At 41.3% G+C, this 26,361-nt stretch overlaps 1 protein-coding gene, 2 long non-coding RNA genes and 1 pseudogene across 5 annotated transcripts in view; 2 read left to right on the top strand and 2 right to left on the bottom strand.

Moving 5' to 3' along the window:
- LOC309659055 overlaps positions 1-26,361 on the top strand; it is a 430,937-nt gene that overhangs the window by 296,012 nt on the left and 108,564 nt on the right. The window lies entirely within an intron of this gene.
- Positions 1-26,361, top strand: part of ARSB (arylsulfatase B) — a 200,537-nt gene that overhangs the window by 65,612 nt on the left and 108,564 nt on the right. For both annotated transcript variants that reach the window (XM_082458123.1, XM_082458122.1), the window contains exon 5: positions 24,943-25,186. In XM_082458123.1, coding sequence (XP_082314249.1) covers positions 24,943-25,186 — 244 coding nt within the window. The remainder of the gene's footprint in view (positions 1-24,942; positions 25,187-26,361) is intronic.
- LOC309659047 lies at positions 3,502-13,315 on the bottom strand. Its single transcript, XR_014262542.1, has 2 exons — positions 4,700-13,315; positions 3,502-4,376 (listed from the first exon to the last, which is right to left on the bottom strand). It is a non-coding gene; the product is annotated as an uncharacterized lncRNA (long non-coding RNA).
- LOC309658982 (large ribosomal subunit protein eL15 pseudogene) lies at positions 20,551-24,934 on the bottom strand (annotated as a pseudogene). The gene has a single exon. The product of its transcript is annotated as a large ribosomal subunit protein eL15 pseudogene (transcript).

The following is a 26,361-nucleotide window of genomic DNA, read 5'->3' on the forward strand; positions in this document are numbered from 1 at the left end:
AGTTACTAAGTTCTTTACTCATTCCTTACTCTGTTACTGATTTCCTTAGACACTTATATTGCTTTTAAGGCATGATAAATGATACAATTTAATAGGAAAATGATAAATCTCAGGAAGAAAACTTTGCATTAAGATAACATTTTATCTGCAGAACAAATTGGTATTTTAGCTGCCTTCTTATCTTTTGGTTTTTGTCAGTAAGAGAAGAATGACTTGGGATGACATGGGCAGTTTGGGGGTAGGATTCCTGGGGTTATCTCAGTGACCTCTTATTCTACCTAAATATTCCCAGAAGACAGGCAAGTTTAGTGTTTTACCACAATAACCCAGAAATTTGATCAAATCTGCTCTTGGCTTTATACTAAAGAAAGCTTGTCCATGTGCCCAGACCCAGACTTCTTTGCTCTGGAATGGAACAAGCCAAGGAGGAGCTTGCTCTTTCTCCCCAAAAGTCAGGGCACCTTGATGTAGTTGGCCACTTATCTGCCTTGGAACTTGAATGGGAAGCCTTCACAGAATTGCTGAGATCCTAAAAAGAAATGTAGGGTAGAGTGTGTGTTTATTATCACCTATTCACACGTGAGATGTACGTATGTGTCAGAATATTTTGAATTTTGTGGGAGCCATGCCTCACTTATCACATGGCATCCTCATCCAAGACTTCAGTTTCCTATTAAAATTATAATAGCTCATTTAGCTTAGAGGATATTTGTAATAAATGCTGATCTCAGAATATAAATGAAGTCACAGACTAAGATTACATAGGGGCAAGTCAACATCCACTTAGATCTGACAGATGTCAGATTCCATTTTACCTTCGATTTTACATCCTCTCCCTTCTTTTCTTTTTTTCCCTAGTGAATGCAGTCTTCGTGTTTAATAGAGAGCCCATTTGACCTTCCCCATTACTGCCTCTAGGGCATCTTTTCTCTTAGTGTATAAAGGTAGCTTGCCTCAGACTGACCTGAACAAAATGCTTTACTTATCATGATCCTCAATGTAGAGGGTCTTTTCTTGGAATCACTGGTTTCCCTTTAGTTACAGTATCGATAGAGCTCAGAAGAGTCCCTTATGCCGTGACTGATGAAACTCAAAAAAAGAAGCCAAGGGCCTAGATATGTCAGCAGGATAAATTGTGTCCATGTTAATTGAAGTGGCAGTAGTAGTTAGTTGGTCAGGTAGTTATCAGATAACTCAAGAAGGTATCCAGGAAGTGAATGGGAAACAGAAACCAAACAGATTGCACGTTGATCGTAAAGACCAGATTTATTTGGCAAAAGGGAACGTTTCTACCAGAATTGAACTATGTCGCTTCTGGTCAGAAATAAACAAGTAAAGAACGAAGAACATGCTCAGGGGCTGAAGAGACTAGTGTATTGGTTGGCAAATTATGTGGAAAATTAATAGGAATGTTTAATATCCATCAGAAGACTTTCTTGAAATATAATGAATATAAAGTGTCTCAGCGGCATCATACGATTCTGAGTATTTGGGGCCACTCCATTCAGGTATGTGGGCCACCCTGTTCCAACAAGGTGGGGCTTAGACAGGGATTGGTGGAAACATTGAGGGCTTGTTTCACTTTATATTTTTTAATAATTTGGCTCTAAAATGTACTTTTCTCTCTAAAAGTACTTCTCTGTTCATTTCTTTCTTCTTTGTAAATTAACATTTAAAATAATACTTTCTAACGTTTGGATTCCAGAGAAGACTTTATTTATACAATGAGCCACACTTATTTTAGATTTAATATCAGCTTTTGAAAGAAATCCTTAATATCCTCATTAATTTATTTAAAATTAATCATGCTTCTGATAAAAAATTATACTTGATAATGGTAGAAAACTAGAAAACTATTGAAGGGTATAGAGAGGAAACTAAATTATCCATTATTCTACTACCCAAGGTAGATACCTAACTTTCTATGGCAACAATTTTTCTGATATTAAAAATTATTTTAAAACATGGTTTTTAACAATAGCAGTCATTTTAAGAAATCATGCTTTGGGTGATTCCAGCTAGAAAAGAGAGGGTTTTGGGGAGTTTTTCATTTTGCTAAAATTTTGGGTATCTCAATTTGATATTTTGGCATAAACACTTACACATAGTGGAAGAGAATGATTGTGATGTATCTAGGATGGCAAGTCTGTAAATTTCAGCGCCAAGCGCAAATATACAACACTGGACCTATATTGAAATATGGATCAAGAGACTCAAATGCACTTTTGTAAAATAAACTGATAGGAACCAGGACGTCTGTGTCTGATCCTAGCGTGAGAAGCATGAGACTCAAATGAAATAAATAGGCTCCATCATACAATAGGACATGAATACTACCAAGTCCACCCCAAACTGCTGCTTTTGTCTGTGACTTTATGATACTCAAAGTGAATTAAAACTACCCTTTAAAAGCCTGGTTCCCATCATGATTTTGGCTGGCAAGAAATGGACTGGTGAAGGAGGCACTGCTCTGGCTGACCAGGACACATTCGTGGATTCCACTGACGCCCTGACTTATGTCCCCAAGCTCTCAGTGTGTTTTCAGTAACCATGAAAAAATCTTTTAGTGATCAAAATGATACGTTGATTCTTCTGTCTAATGCCTCAAATATTCTTTCAGCAAAGCTGCTTTAAAAATTATTTCTGATTGTATGTTTGGTTTTTATCAAGAAATGGGAATGGATAGTGGGAATGTGAATTGATCCCAAGAGAAAAAAGTTCCCATAACATGTAAGTGCCTTAGTCAGATAGTTGGAGAAGCTCCTGCCTGACCCTCTGTTCCATATTCTGAGCTCAAAACATACCTTCCCCTCGGCTGTGTGATGTCACGTTGTCTGGTTGAGTGAAATGTTGCCGTTGCAATTACTTGGATGGGTGCAGTGCTTCCTGACCCACCTGCTGTGTTGGTAAACCCGAAACCATCCTGGCAAGTATATTTATTTGCTTTTCCTTGAAACGTGCTGTCCCTTTTTACCTCCTGCCGATAAAAACTGACAGGTCCTTCTCCTGCTAGCCAAAAGCAGTGATGGGAACCAGGTGGAAGATACGGCTCTTAAAATGTAGTTTTAATTCATTTTGAGTCCCATAACGTAGGCTGAGTCACAGGCGAGCTGGGGGCCTTACCAAATCACTCCATGACCTCACTTTCCCTCTGGCAAACCTCTCTCAGTGCAATACGGTGATCTCGCGGATGGAGTATCAGAAACAGCTTGCTTGAGAAGAGCTTGCCTGTGAGCAGTTAAGGCTGCCAGATGGCATCGCTCTAGTCCATCTTCTCTCTTTTTCCTTATTCTTCAAATACATATGGTCTTCATGTACTACAACAATGTTATTAACCAACCTCACCACAACCACTTAGGTTGTAGATAGCGAAGGCCTGGTTACATAACCATTCATTAGAAGCGTGGTTTCGGAATTGATGAAAGCCTGTATTGACTCCTCAGTTTCTTAAAATGGATACTTTGAATGAAACCGCTGGAATCTCCAAGATGATTATTGACCTTACTGTTGTGTACTGAGATCTCTCTTTTCAATTCTCCCCGATTACCTTTTTTTTTTTTTCTATCTTTCAAATTATTATTGCCATTGTAGTCAAATAATACAATAGAGATTTGGATGGGCTTCAGGAAAAGAGTTTTTACTGTGGCTTTGCTTCTAACTCGCTGTGCAGTTTCTCGCATGCCATTTAATCTTCCTTGACATCATCATCTTTGTGTTGATTTCTAAGATATCATTTGAGACTTTGTGGTCCAGTAATGAATTCAAACACTCTTTTCTACAGGGCAGAACACCTTCTAGGCAGGTTTGCAATCTTCTCTGTATTTCCAAAGCACCTTGAAAGCCCTCTCTGAAGATTCTGGTTCCCCAGGTGATTCTGTAGTTTAGCCAGGATGAGAACCACTGTGTATGGAGTCTAGAGTAGGGGCTCATTATTATAAAAATTTCTCCTTTGCCACATTTTTTTATCCTTAAGTAAAGGTCAATTTTACCCTTCAGAAAATAACTACTTTTATAATTCTTTTATAATTTAATCCGCACAAAAGTTAAGGTCCAGCCATTTTCTCTTTGTGTGACTTCTGTGAATATTCTGCATGGATTCAGTACCCCTTTGTGTTCTTGCTTATTTTTCCACTCTCACTCATCAACCACACTTGACCAGTGATTCAAAAGAACAGCAAAAAAGATGCAGAGTAAAACTGGTTGACTTTAATGTATCAGCCATTCAGACTCTCTCTGGAGAAATGGTTTTCAAAGTGTGGTCTCAGAAGCGTCATTATCACCATCACCAGGGAACTTCTTTGAAATGCAAATTCTCAGGCCCACCTCTGGACCAGAAACTCTGGAGGTGGGACCCAGCAATCTGTGCATTAACATACCTTCTAGGGCTTCCCTAGTGGCGCAGTGGTTGAGAATCTGCCTGCCAATGCCAGGGACATGGGTTCGAACCCTGGTCTGGGAAGATCCCACATGCCGCGGAGCAACTAGGCCCATGAGCCACAACTACTGAGCCTGCGCGTCTGGAGCCTGTTCTCCCCAACAACAGAGGCCGCGATAGTGAGAGGCCTGCGCACCGCGATGAAGAGTGGCCCCCACTCACCAGAACTGGAGAAAGCCCTCGCACAGAAACGAAGACCCAACACAGCCAAAAATAAATAAATAAATAAATTTATAAAAAAAAAAAAAAAAAAAAAAAACATACCTTCTAGGTGATTCTGGTACGTGCTGCTGTTTGAGAGCTGTTCTAGAGAGATTTTATATTTTCAGAGAGTTAGATTTTTTTAAGTGTGCTTGGATATTTTTGAAATAATCATTGTCCAAACTTACATGCTCTGGAAATAGAAGGGATATTACATTTCTAAAGGGGATATTTCTCTGCCTTCCTTTTTTTTAAAAAATATCCTTTAGAAGTGTTTATATTCCTTTCTGCTCTTACAGAGCCTATCCATATCTCTGCCTATTTGCATGCTGAAACTTGAGTCTTAAGTTAGTTCTGTTATCATGATCTATTGTGACACAGGATACAATAGATGGAAAGTGACTAGTAAAACATTAATTTCTACTCTTTTATTTGTTTTTTTTTTTAATTGAATCTTCCAAATGGCATTCTTCTTCCTTTAGAACGTAGACAAGGATGATTTTTTTAAAAGTTATCCTCTTACAAATGGAATTGTTTCATAATAGACCCAGAGGTTGTCTATGTCCCTTGTCAGAGGGACATTTTTACTAAGTCGAAAGCTCTCTGGAAGAAGGTGTGAGCAGAAGCTAATATCATGAATTAGAGGATGAAGAAGAGGATAAGGGCATCTGGTCCTCAGCGAGGAAACTTTGACCCAGAAGCCTTTTGTGGTGGCAGAAGTAGACTTCCAGTCCCAGGCTCTACTCTTCCAATCCAGTATTCTCTGCATGAGACGTCACTGCCTTCAGGACCATGCCGTTTACCTAATTGGTTGAATTTTTGTCAAAAGCTTGATCCAAGTGAGGTTTTCTTGTTTGTTTTAATATATAAAGCGTTTGCAAGTTCTTTCAAGGGCAGCACATAGCTTTATTTAACTCCCTCAAGCCCTCTCATCTCTGTCAAGCTGCACCAGGAAATTCAAGGTCTAGCCAGAGGCCCCCAAAGAGTTAAAAAAAGGCAACCCGCCTGCAGAGTAGAAGAAACTGATGTCAAAAACATATGTTCCTCTGCGGGGCCTCGCTGGATTCCTAAGTCTGGATAAAGCCAGCGTGTATGCATGCACGTCAAAAAGAAAAAAAAAAACAGTCTTGGCCAGTGTCGTGGAGCAGTGAAGTGTTGTCTGCAATTCCTCTTGAGTCCCTGCTGCATGGGAGCCCTGCCGGAGGGCTCCCAGGAGGCTGGTGGCCCTCACACTTGAGCCATTAACTCAGAACGCCCGCGAATCCCTTGTTTTCCTTGTGAGGGTTCCGGCCGAGCGGCCCGTACAGACCCTGCCCGTTTTCATTGGCTTCAGGGGTTGTTATTGGAGTGGCTGACAGCTGTCTGCCAGGCTGTCTGAAACCGCCTTCCTGTGCTCTCTGCCGCTGCTCAACTTCACACAACTATTGTTCCTGTTGAGCCTTTTTCTTAAAATCTTTCCCAGCTGTATCCTGATATGGTAAACCACTTAAATTAGCTCCAGATTGTTCTGTTTATTTTGTGTTAGATAAGCGACAAAATACAGTCCCGGCAGCCAGCCAGGAGGAGGGTGGAAGTGGGGGGATGGGGATGGGAGGACACTAGCAAAGTCTTTTACAAAAGGTAGAGTTCCCAGACAGAACCGTGAAAAGGCACAAATGTGATGCAGTCACGGGTCCTGCCATTTACATGTGATCCTGATGGGCTGGCCAAGCAATAACTTTGGATCTGAGCACACCTCAGTTCAGAAAAGAAAAGCAAGACCCCAGCATTAAGTCACACAAGCAGGAAGCTAAGTTTCTATTATTGGAAATAGATACAGTATCTCTGTCAGCCACAGGTCTGGTTGCCGTGCCAGCTGTCCGCGTACCGTGCTTGATGCCCTGATGGTGACAGGGTCTCTTTTGTTTATTTATTTAATCATCCATCGGTATTGCAACACGTGGTAGCTGATGGGCTCAAAACTGGCTGACGTTCACCAGCCTCCCTATATGCTCAGCCATTGAAAACATTCTCTGCCGTGCTGTAATTTAAAGCTAGAAATCCATAGATGTTGAGTCACCCGCATAGGTATTTTCCACACAGCTGCAAGTGAAAATTCACAATGGACTTGGCCATCTGTGCAACCGTTCTACCCGTGGCCTTTCCTCCTCTGTGGCTGTCTGCTCACAGGGGCTCTCCGTGCAAAGCCTTCCTGAATACTTCACAGAAAGTATTTTCAAATATAATAGATGCTATCCTCGAATGAAGATACTGCCTTTGTGATTGTAGGAATAAACCCAAATAAAATATGAAGACTAAACTTCCGAATGTTTTAACTCAGCTGAAGCACACGAACAATGCCAGCAACCAGCTGAGTTACAACCATTATTGAGAATTTTGTCTGTGGTAATTCAAGACTCCCCAGGAAAGATCCCATGACTCACTCCAGCATGACCGGGCCTCCAGTCCTCACTCTGAACCAAAGTCCTGGAAACGCTTTTTACCAAGTTGAGGGAAGAGGAGGGAAGAACAGGGTCAGGAGTAATAAAATGCCCTGAGAAACTGCCTCTTAGTTTTCCTTTGGGCAAATAAACTCAATGTGTAATAAAAATGTACAAAACCAACTTCGGAAGAATAATTACCCCATCAAGCCCTCTCCCCCTTGGGTGGAATGTGCCTTTTCCTCTCCATCAAGGTCTGGCCCGAGGTTGAACAGCCTCCCTGTCACCCTCTCTAATTCCCCAGTTTTCATCTCTCTTCTTTCTCTGTATCCTTTTTAACCCAAATAGTGGACAGTCTTCTATCTTTCACCTGGGCTGGGCTTCTCATGTCCCTTGAGAGCAGGGACCACGTATTGACCCTCTGTTGTCTTTTCCCACAGTGCTGACAGCAGTCATGGGCACCGAGCAGGTGCTTAATTAAGGCCTTTCAAACAATAGCTTTCTTTTTTATTCTTACCTGGCATAAGGTGTCGTTCATTCTGTTTCTATATAAATCCAGGCAAAGGTAAAAACGACAGCAACAAAACAAAAACGAACACCAACAAAACCCAGGACCAGACATCCCAAGTCCCATGGGCCTATTCTCGTTAAAATCCTGAGCGTACCCTACTGGTGCCGGGCAGGATGGAGCAGCCACGTAAAGCCTGTCTCTCTCATGGATTACAACTAAAAACTCTGGACAATACAGAAAACAGCTGCCTGGGCCACCTAAAAAGTAAACAACAGCAAGCAAATGGTGAACAGGGATGAAGTCAAAGCATCACCAATCCCCTATACCCGGGGTGAGTTTTGTGGGCTTTGTTTTCACTCCTCTGTCTCTCGGCTTTGACCCAAGGGCTGATGGAATTATGGAACTATGAAGCAGGTGTTGGCAGCAGAATCTACAGGTGAAACCCCCTATTTCAGACCAGAGGTTTGGGAAAGGAGTCTTTTGCTAGAAAATATAGGAGAATTCACGTTTTATTTGTTTCTTTTTTTTTCTCTCTGTTTTCTCTCCTGACCCTGCCCCAAGGCCAGCCCCACTTGAGGATCTGCGTTGCTTTTGTGGTAGGGGTTTGGGCTCCTAAAACGCAAAAAGAAGATTCTTTCTGACCACAGGACCAGGGAAAAGGGGCCCCTTTTGTCCAAAGAGAGTAGGAGGATCCTATTACTTTATCTCTTTCTCTCTTTTTGCTGCTTTGCTCCGAAAGGCAACCTCAGTTGTGTTTTTAGGTGGCTAAAACCTGAGAGAAACCTGTCTTTCTGACCAGAGGAGCCAGGAAAAGGGAATGCTGGGGGCTGGAAAGTATAGGGGAATCTCAGAGAGGAAAGAGCTGGAGAAGAGGATCCCCTGATTCTGTGTGTGAACTGACATAAGTCCCAGGCTCACCTCCAAGATGCGCAGGTGTCACACAGACCCAAAGAAGCAAAGCAAAGACTTCAGGAACTCACCTGTGATATAAGTCACTGCCCGCGTCCCAGAATAACCCCTGGGTTGGGCACACACTGGGTAAACCCAAACGTCATTGCAAAGACTTTAAAAACTAAACTGATATTAGGACCACTGTCCACAGACAAGAAGAACTTGTACTCTGAATCTAATTGGGTTAGCTATAACCATTCTCCATGAGATAAAGTTGAACACTCTTGAAATGAATGGAAAAATAAAAATTCTCAAGAGAAATAGAAAGGGAAAAAAAGAACCAAATTGAAATTTTAGAACTGAAAAATACAGTACCTGAAATTAAAAATTCACTCTATGGGCCCAATAGCAGAATGAAGATGATAGAGGAAAGGGTCGGTGAACTTCAAGATAGATCAGTGGACATTACACAGTCTGAAAGACAGAGAGGAAAAAGAAGAAAACTTGAGCTGAGGGACCTATAGAACAATATCAAAAGGTTTAGCATTTATGTCATTACAGTCCCAGAAGAAAAGGAAAAATATTGGTATAGAAAAAAATACATGAAGGGATAATGTCTGAAAACTTCACAAATTTGGTGAAAGATACATGTATAGATTCAAGAAGCTCAGTAAAATCAGATCAACCCAAAGAAAACCACATCTACATTGTAATCAAACTGCTGAAAACCAAAGGTGAAAAAACATCTTGAAAGCAGAAATTCTGATCATGGGGATTTACCCAAGAGGAATGAAAACATGTTTGTACAAAAACCTATGCCCCCATGTTTATAGCAGCTTTATCAATAATTGTTAAAAACTGGGAAAAAACTCAAATGTCCTTCAACTAGTAAATAAACGAAACTGTGGTACATCTGTACAGTGGGCTATTACTCAGCAATATAATGAACCATTATACATGCACTAACTTGCATGAATCTCAAATGCATTATGCTGAGTGCAAGAAGCCAGACTCAAAAGGTTACACACTGTATGATTCTTCCTATATGACATTCTGGAAAAGGAAAACTTTGAAGATGGAAAAAAATGTCAGTTGTTGTCAGGGGTTAAGGGTTGGGTGGAGGATTTGACTATAGAGGGGTAGCACAAGGGACTGATTCTGGGGTGATGGAGTTGTTCTATATCTTGTGTTGACCTTAAAAGTTATTTTACCAGCAAAAATGAGTTTATTCAGGAATGGTGAAGAACTGCACATTCAGGACAAGCAAGATATAGCAAAAGAACAGGCAAGTCCAACAAAGGAGAGGGATATTATTTTATAGAGAAAAAGGAAGAAGTTGGGAAGAGTTGTTTTGAATGAAAGTCCATTGGAGAAAAGTGAGAGTTCAAGGTGAATGTGGTTTTTCATTGGCTGAGTTGCTGAGGTGGTTGATTTCTTGTAAGAGATGCAATGTATGTCTTTTCCTGTTGAGGTCCCCTATTTGATGATTCTTTCCTGTTGGTGATTCTTCTGTTGGGGTCTGTAATTGACAATTCTTCCTGAAATTGACATTGAGTGGTACTGTGTGAGAACTTCCCCTTCTGGACTTCAACTCCATTTTAGTGAGTCTTCCCTTTATTAATTTTTACATTTAATTGTGGTGCTAGATATATGACTTCATTTGTCAAAATTCATAGAACTACATACCAAAACAAGTGAATTTTACCGTACACAAATCAGAAAATAAAAAATAAATCACTAGCACAGTTTTTCATATCTGATAGGGTTAATATATCTTCATATGACTGCATGAAGTATGGAAATATTCATGTAATCTCTTATCTATTTTGAAGTCATTTTCCACTTGATTCCACATTTAAACTTGCAGGAAGCCAAAAATGGAATAAACAGTGAAGCAGTCTCTTTAGGTACATACAAAAAGCTTTCCAAAAGAAAATCTTGTGTCTCACATGCCAGGCAGATGTTTTGTAGGGTCAGCTTACCACAGAAGGCCCTGATGAGAAACTGAGATATAAAAAGTAGGAGTCTGTAAGAGAAAGAGAGACACATTGATTCCAGAAAAGATCTACTGTTTTAAAAAGAAGCCAAGTCAATTTGATGGATTGGTGAAAACAAGAACAAAGAATCTGCCATGTCCTGGAAGCTCCGGGTTTTGATAATTAGGGTGGTGTTGAGAATGCCCTGTCTAGAAGACTCACATCTGTTGTACTGTGCTCTGAAATATACATGGAGTGGGCAGGCTTGGACTGTTTCCATGAAGCAGATCGTATACATTTTAGTGACAACAGGAGGAGTTTTCCTGAATGTAGGGTTTCTTCCTTAACCCACCTCTCATCCAAAGGGCAAAAAATGTAGAATGGTTGCTTAATTGCAGTGAGATCCCACCAGCTGACCAGAGCTGCACTTTACCCCACTGCTTATTCTGCCTTTGAAGTTATATTATCACTCTGTTTCATCTTACACCATTATGGGTCTTATCAATTTTAATACATAAATGTATTACCAAACCTGTTGATTTTAAGAACATTTGCCTACCTCCAAGTCACAAAGATATTCTCTTATGTTTTTCTATAAAAGATTTATGGTTTTAGCATTTACATTCAGGTCTTTGGTCCATCTTTTTCTTCTCATACAGTTTTGTTTTGTTAAGATATAATTCACATCACCATCAAATTCATCCTTTGAAAGTGTACAATTCAGTGGTTTTTAGTATATTCACAGAGTTGTATAATCGTCATAATTATCTAATTTTTTTATCACCCCCCCACAAAAAAAATCCTGTATCCATTAGCATTTTCCCCTTCCTCCCAGGCCTTGGAAGCTACTAATCTACTTTCTGTCTCTATAGATTTGCCTATTCTGGACATTTCATATAAAGGGAAAAATACAGTATATGGCCTTTTTATCTGGCTTCTTTCATTAGCATAATGTTTTCGAGGTTCACCAATTTTGTAGAATGTGTCAGTACTTTATTCTTTTTATTGTGATCCTTTTTTCTTCCTCTGTATTGCTGAAAATATATCACATCTTATCCATTCATCAATTAATGGACATTGAGTGTTTCCACTTTTTTTGGCTGTTATGAATAATGCTGCTATGAGCATTCATACACAAGCTTTTGTGTGGATATATGTTTTCATTTCTCTTGAATACACACCTAGGAGTGGGATTTCTGGGTTATGTGATACCTTTATGTTTAACTTCTTGAGGGACTGCTAAAGTATTTCCAAAGCAGCTGTGCCATGTTACATTCCCACCAGCAGTGTATGAGGGTCCCAGTTTCTCCACATCCTCACCAACACTTGTCATAGTCTTTTTTATTATAGCCGTCCTAGTAAGTGTGAAGTGGTATCTTTTGTGGTTTTGATTTGCATCCCCTTGGACATTTTTTTCATGTGCTTCTTGCCCATTTGTATATCTTCTTTGGAGAAATATCTGTTCAAATCCTTTGCTCATATTTTAATTTTTTTTCACTATTGAGTTGAAATATGAGCCATCTTCAATTAAGTTTTCTGTAAGTTGTGAACTAGGGATTGGTCAAGGTTCTTCCTCCCCGCCCCCCCATAGATATTCAGTTACTCTAGAATCATTTGTTGCAAAGACTTTTTCCTCGACTGGCTTATTTGGCACCTTTGCTAAATGTCAAATAATCACTAACGGGTGGTTCTTTTATTAGGCTCCCTATTCTAGTACCAGGCTGTCTGGATTACTGTAGCTTTATAGGAGGTCTTGGAAGTTGGGTAGTGTAATTCTCCCAGCATCATTCTTTTATTTGAAAATGACTTGCAATCCTAGGGTAAGCCTCATTTGCTCATCATGATTGTGGTAGGCAGGGCAGTGTTCCCTTCGCTTCCCCCAAAGATGTGCACGTCCTAAATCCCTGAACCTCTGAATATCTTATGTTATATGGCAAAGGGGAACTAAGGTTGCAGATTGAATTAAGGTTGCCAATCAGCTGACCTTAAGATGGGAATATTATCTGACTGGGCCAAATGGAATCACAAGAGTCTTTAAAAGTGGAAGAGAGGGACAAAGAGGAGGTCAAAGTAATGCCAAGTGAGAAAGACTCAACTGCCATTGCTGACTTTGAGGATGGAGGAAGAGAGTGTTGAGCCAAGGAATTCTCGCAGCCTCTAGAAACTGGAAATGGCTAAGAAGAGATCCTCCGCTCTTGCCTCTGAAAGGGAATGCAGCCCTCCCAACACCGTGATTTAGCCCAATGGGACTTGCTTCAGACTTAGAACTATAAGATGATGAACTTGTGTTAAGTGGCTAAATTTGTAGTAGTTCGTTATGGCAGCCATAGAAAACTAACACAATCACGTATTATCATTTTTATATATAGCTTTACTATATATAGATTTACTAAATTTTTTTTTAACTAAAATTTTATTGAGGATTTTTGCACCTCTGTTCATTGTAGTTTTCTTTTTGTGTAGTGTCTTTGGCTATGGAATCAGAGTAATGCTGGCCTCGTAGAATGAGTTGGGAAGCTTAGGCTTCTCTCTGTTTTCTGGAAGATGAATTCTGATTTTTATTCTCGTGTTCATCCCTGCTCTCTTTCTTTCTTCTGTACTTCTAGTGTGGAATGGCCTCCTTTAAGTCCAGTTGTATTCATATATAGTCCAGGCAATTATCTAACCACTTTGCTATATATTCTGTGCCTGCACGTTTTCATATGAAATACACGCTATTTTATTATCAGTTGCCATTTTTCCTTTATATTACATTTAAAGTTATTTTAAAAATTAGGTGTGCAAGTATAATGTGTATGAATTCCATTACAGGGAGTCAAAGGAGCATGGCAAAACATTTGTTATAATAAGGGGGTGTTAGGCTTGAAAAGCTTGAGAACCATGATATGATATAGATATGATATAGAAGCTTTTTTTCTCTATTTCAGAACTTTCCCAGTTATTACAGGTGCTATTAGATAAAAAGGTAAAATCTGTGAATGAGCCTGCAGGCAGGTCACATATTACATCCACAATAAAAACCAAATAACCACAACAGTAAAAACACCTTCTATCTCACCTGCAGGGTAACTTAACACAACTGTTCTAGCCACCAAACACAGGGTGTCCAGCCATAATGCTCACACATATGCGTGGTAATCACAGGTTTCAATCCACGTAAGTAGACGTGCAAAAAATGTAACTTGCTCCCCCCCCTCCCCCGTCTGCAGCTGAGCTCAGTCCTGCTGGGGTCCCAGCTCTGACCTGGAATCATTTTCTCCCTTTTCCGTGTATAGGCTTAACTCTATGCCGTGATAGTAAAAGTTTTTGTGTGCCTGCAGTTGTGACCTAAAAATGACAGGTGGAGGTGGTCACAATTATATTGATCTAGGTAGGATCAGAGACATGAATATGGGCTATAAACCTTTTTCTAGGTCTAAGCTGTCCTTAACTATACCCCGAGCCTCTTACCGTCTTAATGATGTAGGGTTATCTTTTTAATTTTTTCGTCATTGTGTTATGCTTCATACAGTGGTGTCCTTAATATACATCACTGTGGATCACTTAACACTAGAAAAACAGGGAAATTCTTTTTTTAGTTTTAAAACCAAAATGCATATTTTTTTCTTTTAAAATGCATATCTTTTCTGCTCCTTCCCTCATTTTTAGGAGACCAACTCCAGCAGTCTGCACCTACCTCATTTGCTATGAAATTAGGAAGCCAGCCATCATACGTATTATTAGAATTGTGTCCGAGACCCAATGGGCCCTGAGTTAGGATCTGATTGCAGGGACTTGGTGATGCCTCTTGTGGTCACTCAGGGCATTTATTTTGATTTGTTTGGTTATTTGGTCTTGTTTTTTAATCCTAGCTCATGGCTGATCAGGAGACGTTGCGTTTCCCAGGTACCGGACCTCTCTCTCTCTCAGCGTCCTTTGGTCTCGCTAAAGTGCCTCCACTTAACTACTTGCCTCTCGTTGGGCAAGGGACCCAGGCAGCCTGCCACACATTCTCTTCTCCTCCAGCTGCCTTCACTCCCAACAGCTAGCACTGTCTTCCCCTGCCCTTGGGATGGCCGGGGTCACCTGGACTTCTCCTCCCTCTCACTGTGTCATCCTGGTCAGAAGGGGTACTGCCCACCTCACGTGGTCAGGAGGGCCAGGAGTCTGAGAACTCAGAGTTTGTTTCACTCTGCCTTTGGACCAGGTGTTATCTGCAGATCTGAAGGGAATCTCGTTCTTATACCTTTATTAAGTATGCATTCAATATTTGAAATTCTTTTAACAAACTTCTTAGTATTTAGGTGTATTGAATTTTTTTGGTTTGTTTCTGCCATTAAATGTTTCGCTCTTCTGTTCTTCTTTTTTTCTTCTTCTTCTTCCAGCTTTATTGAGATATAATTGACACACAGCATTGTGTAAGGTGTATGGCATAATGATTTGAATTACATACATCATGAAATGATTACCACAATTAAGTTTAGTGAACATCCATCATCTTGTATAGGTACAAAATAAAAGAAAAAGAAGAAAATATCTTTTTCCTTGTGATGAGATCTCTTAGGATTTACTCTTCTGTTTTTCTTCAAAGAAGATTGTGCTAATCAATGTTCTCATGACCTTTTTCTTGGTCTCTCGTGCCATAATTAGACAATCACATACTAGCGAGATCCTTTAGCAGTTAGCAAACTTCAGAGAAGAGCTTTGGGGAAACAAAACTGCCTGTGCACTTAGTTTGGTTTATTGATTTTTTCCAAGTAACCCTAAAAGCAAATCTTACTACTTATGAAGTAGAGATCCAGTAAAATGTTGTTTCTGCTTCAAGGGTAAATTCAGAACATTTAACTTGTGTTGTAGATTTAGAAACATAAAGACAAATTAAAGTAGTTGATGCTTGCCCAAATAGAATATGTGAGCTTTCTCTAGTATCATTCTCCCCGAAAAAATCATTGACCTCAATTCCCATCTTTCTCACCATACAAGTAGTCCACTTACTATTTTGCAACCACAATTTTACTTTTTTTCTACCTCTTGATGATATTTTCACTTCTCTCCTGCTGTCTTTGAACTTGCCAGACTCTAAAGCACTTCTGTGATACTTTTTTCGTCTATCACTTCTTGATTGGCGTTAGTGACAGATAAATAGCTATCTAGTAAAAAATTATCTGGCCACCTTAAAGGGGTTTCAAGTCTGGAAGGGGAGCCAAGTAATTTGTGAGTAAACTATGATACTCCGTAAAGGTGCCAAAACATTTTAGTTTGCCCTGAAATTCATAACTTTATTAGCTTAAAAAAAACAAACAAACAAGCATTCTTTCAAGATCGAACTGCAGGAAAAGCAAAGGAGAACTTTAGTTGTAAGAAAGGACTGAATAAACATTTGGTACTTTTCTTGACCCTAAATATTCCAAACAAAGGGCTTCTGTGCTACTTGTTAGGGGATCCAGAATGTGGAGATCAAAGCTAGCATCACTCTTGCCATCTAAGTGAGAGTGACTCAGAACATTTTGTGCTTACAACTTTCATTTAAGGATCTCTAAGATCTGTGAGTACCTATGATTTAAATTTCAGAAAAAAGTTCAGTTATTTGCCTACAAATATGTAATAAATTAGGACACTGTTTTCCAGTTCCCAGTTCCATTTTAACTTTTCGAGACCAAATGTTTTCAATCTTTCAACAGAATTTTGAGACTTTTCATCCTTAATAAGTTTTAAAGGAGAAGGTAAAATCCCACTGGTATCTCATCATTATAAGCAATGACATTAGTCCCATTAAAATGAGGAAATCTTTTACTACAACCCCGTGTAATTTTTTTTTTCTTTTTGACCCCCATTCATTCCTGATTTTGCCCTTTCCCTGCATCCATCTTTCTTTATCTTTAGCTCTTTTGGTGGCTGCATCAGTTATTTGGCGTCTGGCTGCCAATTCCATTCCACCAGAATCCCCCTTAACGCTAGCTCAGCAGGAACACTCCCCTGTCTGGTTCTTTTAATCAAGATGTAAAGTCTGATTGTGTCTGACTGGGAGTTGGGGGGTCAGAGCGTTGATCTGCCCTGAATGCTGCAAACCATTTAAAACCCCTACAAATATTCAGATGAATATCTGAATAAAGATTCAGTTTCTGAAATTTAATTTGAATGACAGGCTATGGCCATTGTACCTCTTCCTTTGATAATTGATATGCTTTATTTAAATTCATGGAAACAGAAAGGAATCGTAACAAAACCCCTCACAATTCATCGTGTTTTTATGACTCTCAAGAAATTACATACAGAGAAGAGAATGCTCCCTGGAAGGATCTATGCTTGAAATACCTTCTTACAAAAGCATGGCACTTCAGAGTATGGTTATAAAGCCTAAATCTAGCATCTGTTTAATAAATACCCAGCTAGGAGCCTGTTCTGCTCTGCATACTTGATGCTGCTGCTGGTGGTGATTATCATCAATGAAAATTGCTAATATTTATTAAGCACTACTTCTGTGCCAGGCTCTATGTTAAGATGGGTATTGTTATTATCCTCAGTTTTCAAATGGGGAAACTTAGGCTCAGAGAGAGAGTGCTTTGCCCAAACTCACAGCACTTAATTCCTATCCCTTGAGTACACTTCAATAAAATTAGAAATGTGACTGTAGTAATGATAGGAAAAAATAATATTAGTCATAAAACAGACACCCTTTTGTTTATATCTAGTCATCGTTCAGCTCAAGTTTTCCTTAAGTTCAGAGTGGTTCTTAAGAGTACGGTTAATTTAGTCTTGAATTAAGAAGCCTGACACAGAACACCCGCCATCTGATGTGCAATTGAATCAGGCCCTTGTGCCTCCTGCTCCTCGTGCCTGGGTTCTCCTCTCTCCGACGGTGGTTGGCTCTACCCCGTCATTCTGGTCACAGCTTCTCTAAGAGGCCTAGTCACCAGTTACCGCGAGTGGAGAGATCCTACCTCTTTTTCTCCTCACTCCATGCGAAAGGACCTTGTCTGTCTTATTTTCTGCCATTTCCCCAAAGCTAGAGTGGTCCATGGGCCATGAAATCCACAAAGATTTGTTAAAGGGGTGAGTGAGGACTCTCTTCCCGTCCAGGACCGTGCTTCCTCAAATGCTCTCCAACAACCCCTTTGACTTTGGGTAACTGATCCAGATTGGACAAACAATTCTGGTATTTGTGGGTTGGATTTGTTTAAATCCTCATGGGGTTCCAGGAGCGCCTCTTGCCAATATCCTGTAAAATAAGCAGCATCTGTGTGCAGAACAGCTTCCTAAAAGTTAAGGTCATGGGGTGGCTGGATGAAGGCTCAGAAAACCCTATGCAGTAATCAGAGTTAATCTTTAGTGTCTTCAGTCTCCATTTTTGGTGGCCTTTTCTCCATTCACTTATTTGTTCCCCCCTCTCCACCCTCAAATCTCGAGCCTTCCTCTTTGGCAGGTCCTGTGCTAGGTCTTAGGGAATGCAAAGAAGAATGAGACATTGTTCTTGTCCTGGAGAGCCAGAGTTCTTGGGGAAGACAAACCACAAATAACTAATTAACACCATACAGAGATAAGTGTGATAGAAAAGTATAAAGTGCAGGAGGACAGTGAAGAGACAGAGATTGTCTGGGGGAGTAAGTTAAAAACAGCATTGTGACATTTAAGTCAAGCAGGAAAGATGGGGAAGGCATTTTAGGCAAAGGAGCCAACATGTACCCAGGCAGCATCAGCGTGTTGTATTCTAACAACGAGAAGTAAGTTCTTTGTGACTGAAGCACAGTGCGTGCTTTGTGGGGAAGGGCAGGAGCTGATGCCCCAAAAGTAGTTTGGAGTCGCATATGAAGGATTCCATGTGTTGGACTGAAGTTTGAACTTCTTCCTGATTGGGAAGCAGTTAGAGGTCTTTAAACATGCTTGTGGCCTGATTGGTTTGGGCTTCACAAAGATGCCTCTGATAGTGTGAAACATTCTGTATGTTACCCCAGGTGTCCAGGTGAGACCAGTGCTGGACCCAAGGCAACCGGGCTGGAGAAGGGAGAGGTGGATTGGAAATCCATTTTCATGATCAACTTGGCAGAAGCAAATGTGTTGAATGTAGAGCAAGAAGGAAAGAGAAGAACATCAGATTGTAAATTGAATGTCTGGGTAGATATGTTCTCTAGAATCTTTCATTAGGAGAAGATTGAATTTACCTAATCCTTTAGATGACTACTAAGATATACATTCTTTCCAATTTGCATTAAGTAAAAAATTAGTCTAAAAGAATCAACCATGAGTAACAGGTCCTTTATTGGACAAAGAGGCTTCTTGGTCTCTGAAATCCTGTTGTCTGCTCATCTGTCACACTCCTGTGGGTGGCCTGTTCAGAGAGAAGTCCAGGGCCTGGTGCAAGGGTGCTGGAGCCTTCCTTGCTTTTCTCTCCAGGATCCCCAAGTCAGAGTGAGGACCTGTCTTGGGTAGGCCAGGGTTGAAGGATCCATGGGGGCAGCAAGATGGAGATATACACTGATGGTTCAGGGCAGCCTTCTAAAGCCAAGCCACAACATTACCCTGTTTGAGGAGTAGTCCTAAAAACTAATGCTGTTGTCATGGTTCCATCTTAATTTTTATCAGCTGGATGCGAATGAGGCTTCACTGTCAAATACTTAATGTGTTTGCTCGGATCTTTGGCTAACCAGTGTTTTTCCATGACTTTTTGACAGCTATTTTTTGTTCAATAATGAATAATAAAGTGAGATTTACCATCTGTAGATGACGTTTGTTTTATTTTGACATTTCTTTTCTATACGGCAAAGATTTTATAATTAGGTTTTCCCCCTGCCAAAAACATTGCTGAAAAATGATTTCCCCCCCAAAAATGTTTCATAGCTTCCTTTACTATTTGGAGTCATCTTATTTTTTTTTTTTTTTGGAAACCAATTGAACTTGTATTGACACCAACTTCATGACTCTCCTCAGTAGCCTTATGGGAATGGATAAAGTGGCTTGACCCAAGATAACACTGATTGGACTTAGCAATGTTACTTTTAAATAAAACCAACCCTATTTTCCCCCCTAAGGTGGCTTAGAGTTCATAATGGTCACAAACTAATACTACAGATAAAACATTTAAAATTTTGATCCAAGCCTTTTCTATCCTCCCACACTTGAAAGGTACCCGATGAACACCAATTTCCCAATCCTAGCATCACTAGCTTACAAACCTTAGGGTTAAAAACTCCCTTCTCATTTACCTAGTGTTCAATTTCCATCAGTTTCGATATACACTAGTGTAAATACCATCACTATTTTGCATGAAGTTAAGTATTCTACAGATCCCAGAGTCATAGGATTGAATCAGGAGCTCCCACCTTTTATGTGAACTTCAGTGGCACCATGGAGGCCAAGGCAATTTAATTTAGGTTAACCAGGATTTGTTTCAATTTGTAAGAGAAACTTCTTGCAAAAGGTTTATTCAATTCTCGTAAAAAATGGTGGCATTCCTTCACTTTTCGCCTTTTGGAAGCAGCAGTTACATAAATGGAATAGTAGATTAAGTCTAAAACTGTGGGCCCTAGTCAACTTTCATTATTTTTCTGCATATGATCATGATAAAGGATCACGACATCCTTCACATTTCCAAGGAAAACCCAATTTAAAGTTTGTCCTTGCCAGACTCCATAAAACAGCCACTTTAGAGTAAACCAGCAGAGCATTGCATCACCCCAGTAAAGCTGTAGGTTTCATCACATGCACCAACGAATCTACATGGCTGGTTTCTGCACTCCTCTTTTCCAGAATTTTACACCTATTGCACCAAACGGCATTATTTATTTATTTATTTATTTATTTTATTTTTTTGGTTGTGTTGGGTCTTTGTTGCTGCATGCGGGCTTTCTCTAGTTGCAGTGAGCAAGGGCTACTCCTCATTGCGGTGCGTGGGCTTCTCATTGCGGTGGCTTCTCTTGTTGCAGAGCACCGGCTCTAGGCGTGCGGGCTCAGTAGTTGTGGCACGCGAGCTCAGTAGTTGTGGCTCGCAGGCTCTAGAGCGCAGGCTCAGTAGTTGTGGCGCACGGGCTTAGTTGCTCCGCGGCATGTGGGATCTTCCCGGACCAGGGCTCAAACCCGTGTCCCCTGCATTGGCAGGCGGATTCTTAACCACTGAACCACTGGAGAATCCCCCAAACAGCATTTTTTTTTTTTAATAGCTACTTTATTTATTTATTTATTTATTTTTGGCTGTGTTGGGTCTTCGGTTCGTGCGAGGGCTTCCTCTAGTTGCGGCAAGCGGGGGGCCACTCTTCATCGCGGTGCGGGGACCGCTCTTCATCGCGGTGCGCGGGCCTTTCACTATCGCGGCCCCTCCCGTTGCGGGGCACAGGCTCCAGACGCGCAGGCTCAGTAGTTGTGGCTCACGGGCCCAGCTGCTCCGTGGCATGTGGGATCTTCCCAGACCAGGGCTCGAACCCGTGTCCCCTGCATTAGCAGGCAGATTCTCAACCACTGCGCCACCAGGGAAGCCCCCCCAAACAGCATTTTAAACACGGACATATCAACTCCCTAATAAAGCAAAAACAAAGGCATTTCCCTTATTAGAAACAAGATACACCATCACTTAAAGTCTTCAAACATTATTGCACTTTAACTTTCAGAATTTGACAATGCATTCAATGAACAATCTGCACACAACTAGTTTTAACAGACATTAAAAAACTTTTAAGCAGACATGGACGTCCTAAACTGTTTATTAGGTAAGAATTTTACAAACATTACTTATATTAGTGGTAGCGGTGGAACTGGAGAGTATTGCGCCTTCTCTAGGCTGCGCAGCAAGAACCACCAATCGGTGTCGTGGAACTTGTGGCCCTTGCCAAGGCCGCGGCTCTTCCTGCCTGCAGACGTCAGCCCCCGCATCTCCCTGTGCTTGCGGACTGGTTTGGTGATCCACTGGGTGTCAGGGTGTCTTCTGATAGCCTTATGGAATGGATCAGTGAGGATAACCTCAAAAAACTTGTACGTAGAATCTTCACCAACCCAGTAAGAATTCAGGACCCTCAGGGACCCACAGTGGCGTCCAGCTTGCTCCTCGGCAACAGACTGAAGGCTTCGAGCAAACGAGCTGGTTGACACCATGGTGGACAGGCGTGCCGTAGGTGGCACCCTTAGGAACTGGGCGTTTGCGGCCACCGCGGCGCACACGAATCCGAAATATGACATAACCTTGCTTGGCCTTGTAGCCCAGCCTGCGCGCCTTGTTGGGCCGGGTAGGGTGGGGCGCCCAGAGCAGCGCCGAGAGCTGGCGGTACTGCCGGCAGCGCGCCCTGAGCAAAAGCGCATCACATCCGACTGCTTCTTCCTCCATAGCTCCTGGATGTACTTGTAAGCGCGCATCTCGGCTCACCTGATGGCTGCCGCCGGATGGAAAGGCGAGTCATTTTATTTTGATTTGGAAGTTTTTTCATAAGTCAGCCAGGAAATGAAACATGAAAATTTTCTCTTGAAAATTAATTCTTAACAAGCACAAAAATTAACTTTTGCCCAAAGGAAAATTAGGAGAGAAAATGAAAAGAAACGTGTTTGAAATGGTGGTGGTTCCATTGTCTTTTTGAACTTTATGTCAGACTTAAGTGAACAATATTGGAAGCCCCCTTCTCTACCTTGTTTCAAAAGAGCTGATTTTATTCTTGCTGTTACTCTGATCAGTTTTATGTCCAACTCCTTGAATTGAAATACTTGGGCAAATGAACCAATGGACCAATGACAGCACCCTATTTCTCAAAGGCCTAAGTCTTGATTTTTGCTGATAAGTGGAGACCATCAGCCAGTGCCGCCTGGCCAGGTCCCTGGCAAAGCTGAATTGTCCTCTTCATGCAGTGGATTCTGCAGTTGGCTTTGTGACTGGGGAGCCCAAGAGAATGCGTTGCAGGTGTGTCAGTTAACAGTGCTTTCTCCCTGGAGTGCTCTCAAAAAATGATGGAGGAAGCCACATCGATAACAGACGATAGAATTGCTTATCATTGCTAATGGGAGAAACATCACAGAAGCTACTGCAAAAACAGTTACACGCACTACATTGGCACCTCCCAAATAAGATGCGAAACACCTTCCAGCTCCTACGGTAGCAGCCGTGGCCAAATTCTCTTTACAGCCCAGAGTATTTTCCTTCCTGAGTCATACCTCAAGGGCCTAAGATCAGATTCCAGACCCACCCCACGCTTCTCCCCGTCACCTCCACTCTTGTTTCTACCATCTTCACCATCCACCATTTCTGTATTGAGCACTAACGAATAGGTGGAACTGAAAGAGACATTATCTAATATTTCAAAAGAGTGTTATCTATCAAAAATGGAGACAACAGGCATCTTCTGCAGTCCCTGAGCCAGTATCATTTATAGCAATCCAGACAGTAGAGGGAAATGATAGTGCTGTCTTAGCCATTCTTGACTTCACAGGTAGAGTGTAAACACTTCTTTCCAGTGTATTTTTGTATCACATGAGCAGCACCTTCTTTTAAGTTTTGATACAATGGTTATTGGCGACTGATACTCAGTGGAGTGTGAGGAATTCCCTTTGTCTAAAGATGGTGCCCCCTGTTTTGAACGTGCAGGTCTGCTCATGTGAAATAGAATGTGTATTTAATAAACTGGCTTGGGGTGACCGTTTGCTTTGTCAAGAAGAGATGTGAGGTTTAAGAGAAGGTTCTTGTCTGATAGCAAATGATGAGATTGATTGTCACCCACCTGTGTTGAAGAACTGTTACCTTCTGCTAATGTAGCTCAAGACTCTTCCTTCTCCCCCTCACGAAGCACAGAGAAGAACTGAAGACCTGGTGTGTTAAGGGCTTGATCAGAAGCCTCCTTGACAGTAGAGCCTTGAATTTCTTACCCACCAGCAACAGAGGCTCCTAGTAAGGGAATTATCATCACCTTGAGATAGCTCTCCTGCTGTATCATGGGAAGAGTGTACACTTAGCAGAGACTGACCATGCTTATGTTTTTCATAGAGAAGTAAAGTTTTATATAGATATAAAACTCACTCTATACCAGGGACCTCAGGAGCAGGACACTCTGGGGGCAGGAGGAGACTGGGAGTCACACAGACATTGTTTGAATCCTAGCTTTGCCACTTATTAGCTGTTTGGCATTTTCAAGTCTCTCTCTCTCTCATGGCAAAATAGTTATAATACTAGACTATTTGTATTGTTATAAATATTAGCTACCATTTATTGAGCACTTAGATTGTGCCAGGTACCCAGCCCCAAACCATTATTATAAATGATGTCACTTAATTCTCACCCTAATACATGAATGAGGTAGGAATTATTATCTCTACATTAAAGATGAGAAACTGAGGCAGTGTATTGCCCTGGGTCACACACCTAGTGAGTGGCTGGCATCATGCTTCAATTCCAGGTCTATCAGACTCCAGAGTCTGTGATAATGTGAAATTAAAAGGGCGCCTGGTACAGAGTGGGTGCTTAACAAATATTGGTTCTTTTTCCTTCCATGAGCATCCTTTGGCTTTGATAGAGCTTGATTTCTTTGTTAGAGTTCTTTATACATAATGTTCTATAGAGCACATCTGTCATACTGCCCTCCTGTGGTTCATTTGGATACCAGTGGCTTTTAGAAAACATTTAATCGGAGTGTAATGCACATGCAAATAAGTGATATTTAAAACATATCTCTAAAGTCACCTAAGTGTATGAGTACTTTTGGAGATAATATGATTCTACAACCTCAGTATATAAGAAATATGACTTTTTACTTTCTACAGTCCAACTTAATTTCTAACTCTGAGCCCCACCCAGCTGGTAAGATACTGAAGTCACTTTTGTATCTTCTCTGGCTTCCCCAATGTCCTCCATTCCCTTGGCTGTCTTGGGAGAGAAACCTTCTCTTCCCTGGCACACAGTATACGATGAAGCTTTGTCCTGCCATCCTGTCAAGAAGGGAGGAGTTTTTCTTGCAATTATTTTTTCCATCCAACTGTTCTGTGTACAGAGACATTTAACCCACTGGCGAAGTCTTCACCTTTCACACTTAAGAGTTCAGATCACCAGGGAATCAAGTGTTAATTCTGTTACCAGTTTAAATGTTAGAAAAATTTTCCAAGAAGAAAATAAAAAGGTTCGCTATCCCCACTAATTAGGAGCTTTAGGTTCCTAAGTGAAACTTATTCAGAGGTGTCTTTTCATGTACGGGGAGGGGCTCCACCTACCTGGGTTCACTCTCCTGTGTTACACAAAGTCGCATGCATGCATTTGAATCCTAGTCATTGCTCAGCACAGGGCTCTATCCCAAGCAGTTCCCCTCAGGGGCCTTCCTTGTTTTTCAGTGGCCCTCTCCATGGAGGATTTAAAGGTCTAGTGTCAGACATGTGCCGTGCTGCTCCCTGGTTATGTCTGTGGGATGGAGGGTTGTGTTGGGTGGGAGGAGGGTAGTGGAATGGGAGAGGGGAAAGAGGAATTTTCTTTCTTAGTTCCTAAGCACCATTTGATAATAACATGCGTCTAAGTCTTCTGTTCTTAAATGCATCTAATAGTTAACCTTGTCCTCATGCCATGACCTAATTGTGTTTCAGATAACGGTGGGCAGACATTGGCAGGGGGCAATAACTGGCCCCTTCGAGGAAGAAAGTGGAGCCTGTGGGAAGGAGGCGTGCGAGGGGTGGGCTTTGTGGCCGGCCCCTTGCTGAAACGGAGGGGCGTGAAGAACCGGGAGCTCATCCACATTTCCGACTGGCTGCCGACCCTGGTGAAGCTGGCAGGGGGCAGCACAGAGGGCACCAAGCCTCTGGATGGCTTCGATGTGTGGAAAACCATCAGGTACCTGCCCACCTGTCTCTTTTCCCTCCCAGGACAGAAGCTCTAAGAACAGCTTGACTTGATCGAGAAGGATCGCTTTTGCATGAATATGATAGTTCAGCTTGCAAATAGATGATTATAAAAGAAGAAGAACTGCCTTTAGAAACACTGTAATTATATATGTATATATTTTTAAGTTCTGGATTTGAGATTGGGGGCCTGTGTTTTCTATGAGGAGTAAGATCGTCCTCAGTGGCTCACCCTCCTTAAGAGGTCTTTAAAGTGGAAGCTGTGCTAAGAAGTAGGATAAGGTATTGTTTGCTTCCTGCAGAGGGTCAGGGGACCTGCCCTGTTGCCTGCTAGGAGAATGGAGGACCAAGCAGGGGGAAGAGCTGGAATTTGAGTGGGGGAGCAGCTGTATACCCTTATTACACAATAAGTATCTAATGAGCACCTACTATATACCAAGCCCTGTTCTAGGTGTGGAGGAACTAGGAATGAACAAGACAGGCACCATCCTGACTCTCATGGAGCTTATATTCTAGATGGGGAGTCGGGGGGGCGGGGGGTGGGAATAAACAAGTAAACCCATAAATAAGTAGATGACGTCCCATAATGATCTGCACTAGGAAGGCAGTAAAACAGTGTGTTGTGATACAGAGAGCTGGCAGGTGTGAAGGAGGTACACAATCTGGGGAGCAGAACGCAGACTCAGCTTTGGCAATGGTGGCAGGGCCTTCCTGTTTAGCCACCGCCATGCCGAACTACGGCCCCCAAAATGGGGAGGTGTACACACCTGCAAGGGTGCAGGAAGAAAACTTTAAAACTTGTATTTGTAGTTAATTTTATCTCATCTTTTTTTAAGTATATATTTTATAAGATATATAATATATTAGTAGATTAGTACATATACCCAATTGATAAACAAAGATAAATAAATGTACATATACTGGAGGTATTGTTTCTACTGATGGAGTGACAATGTCTAGTGTAATAGTTTTAAACCTCTGTTGGGTGTTACAGCAAGGGGTAGTGGCTGATTGACTGGTCCCCTAGTGACCAGGGGAAAATGACCTCCTCTGTTTACAGTTTGCGTTTTCCCCTTAGATATAAGTGAAATTAAATCATTGAACTAGAGAATGGCCATTTTTATTTATTTATTATTTTTCTCTTGCTTTTTTGTTCAGAAAGCTTTT

The sequence above is a fragment of the Balaenoptera physalus genome (assembly GCF_965194825.1).
Source record: "Balaenoptera physalus genome assembly, chromosome: 3".
In the NCBI taxonomy this organism is placed as follows: domain Eukaryota; kingdom Metazoa; phylum Chordata; class Mammalia; order Artiodactyla; family Balaenopteridae; genus Balaenoptera; species Balaenoptera physalus.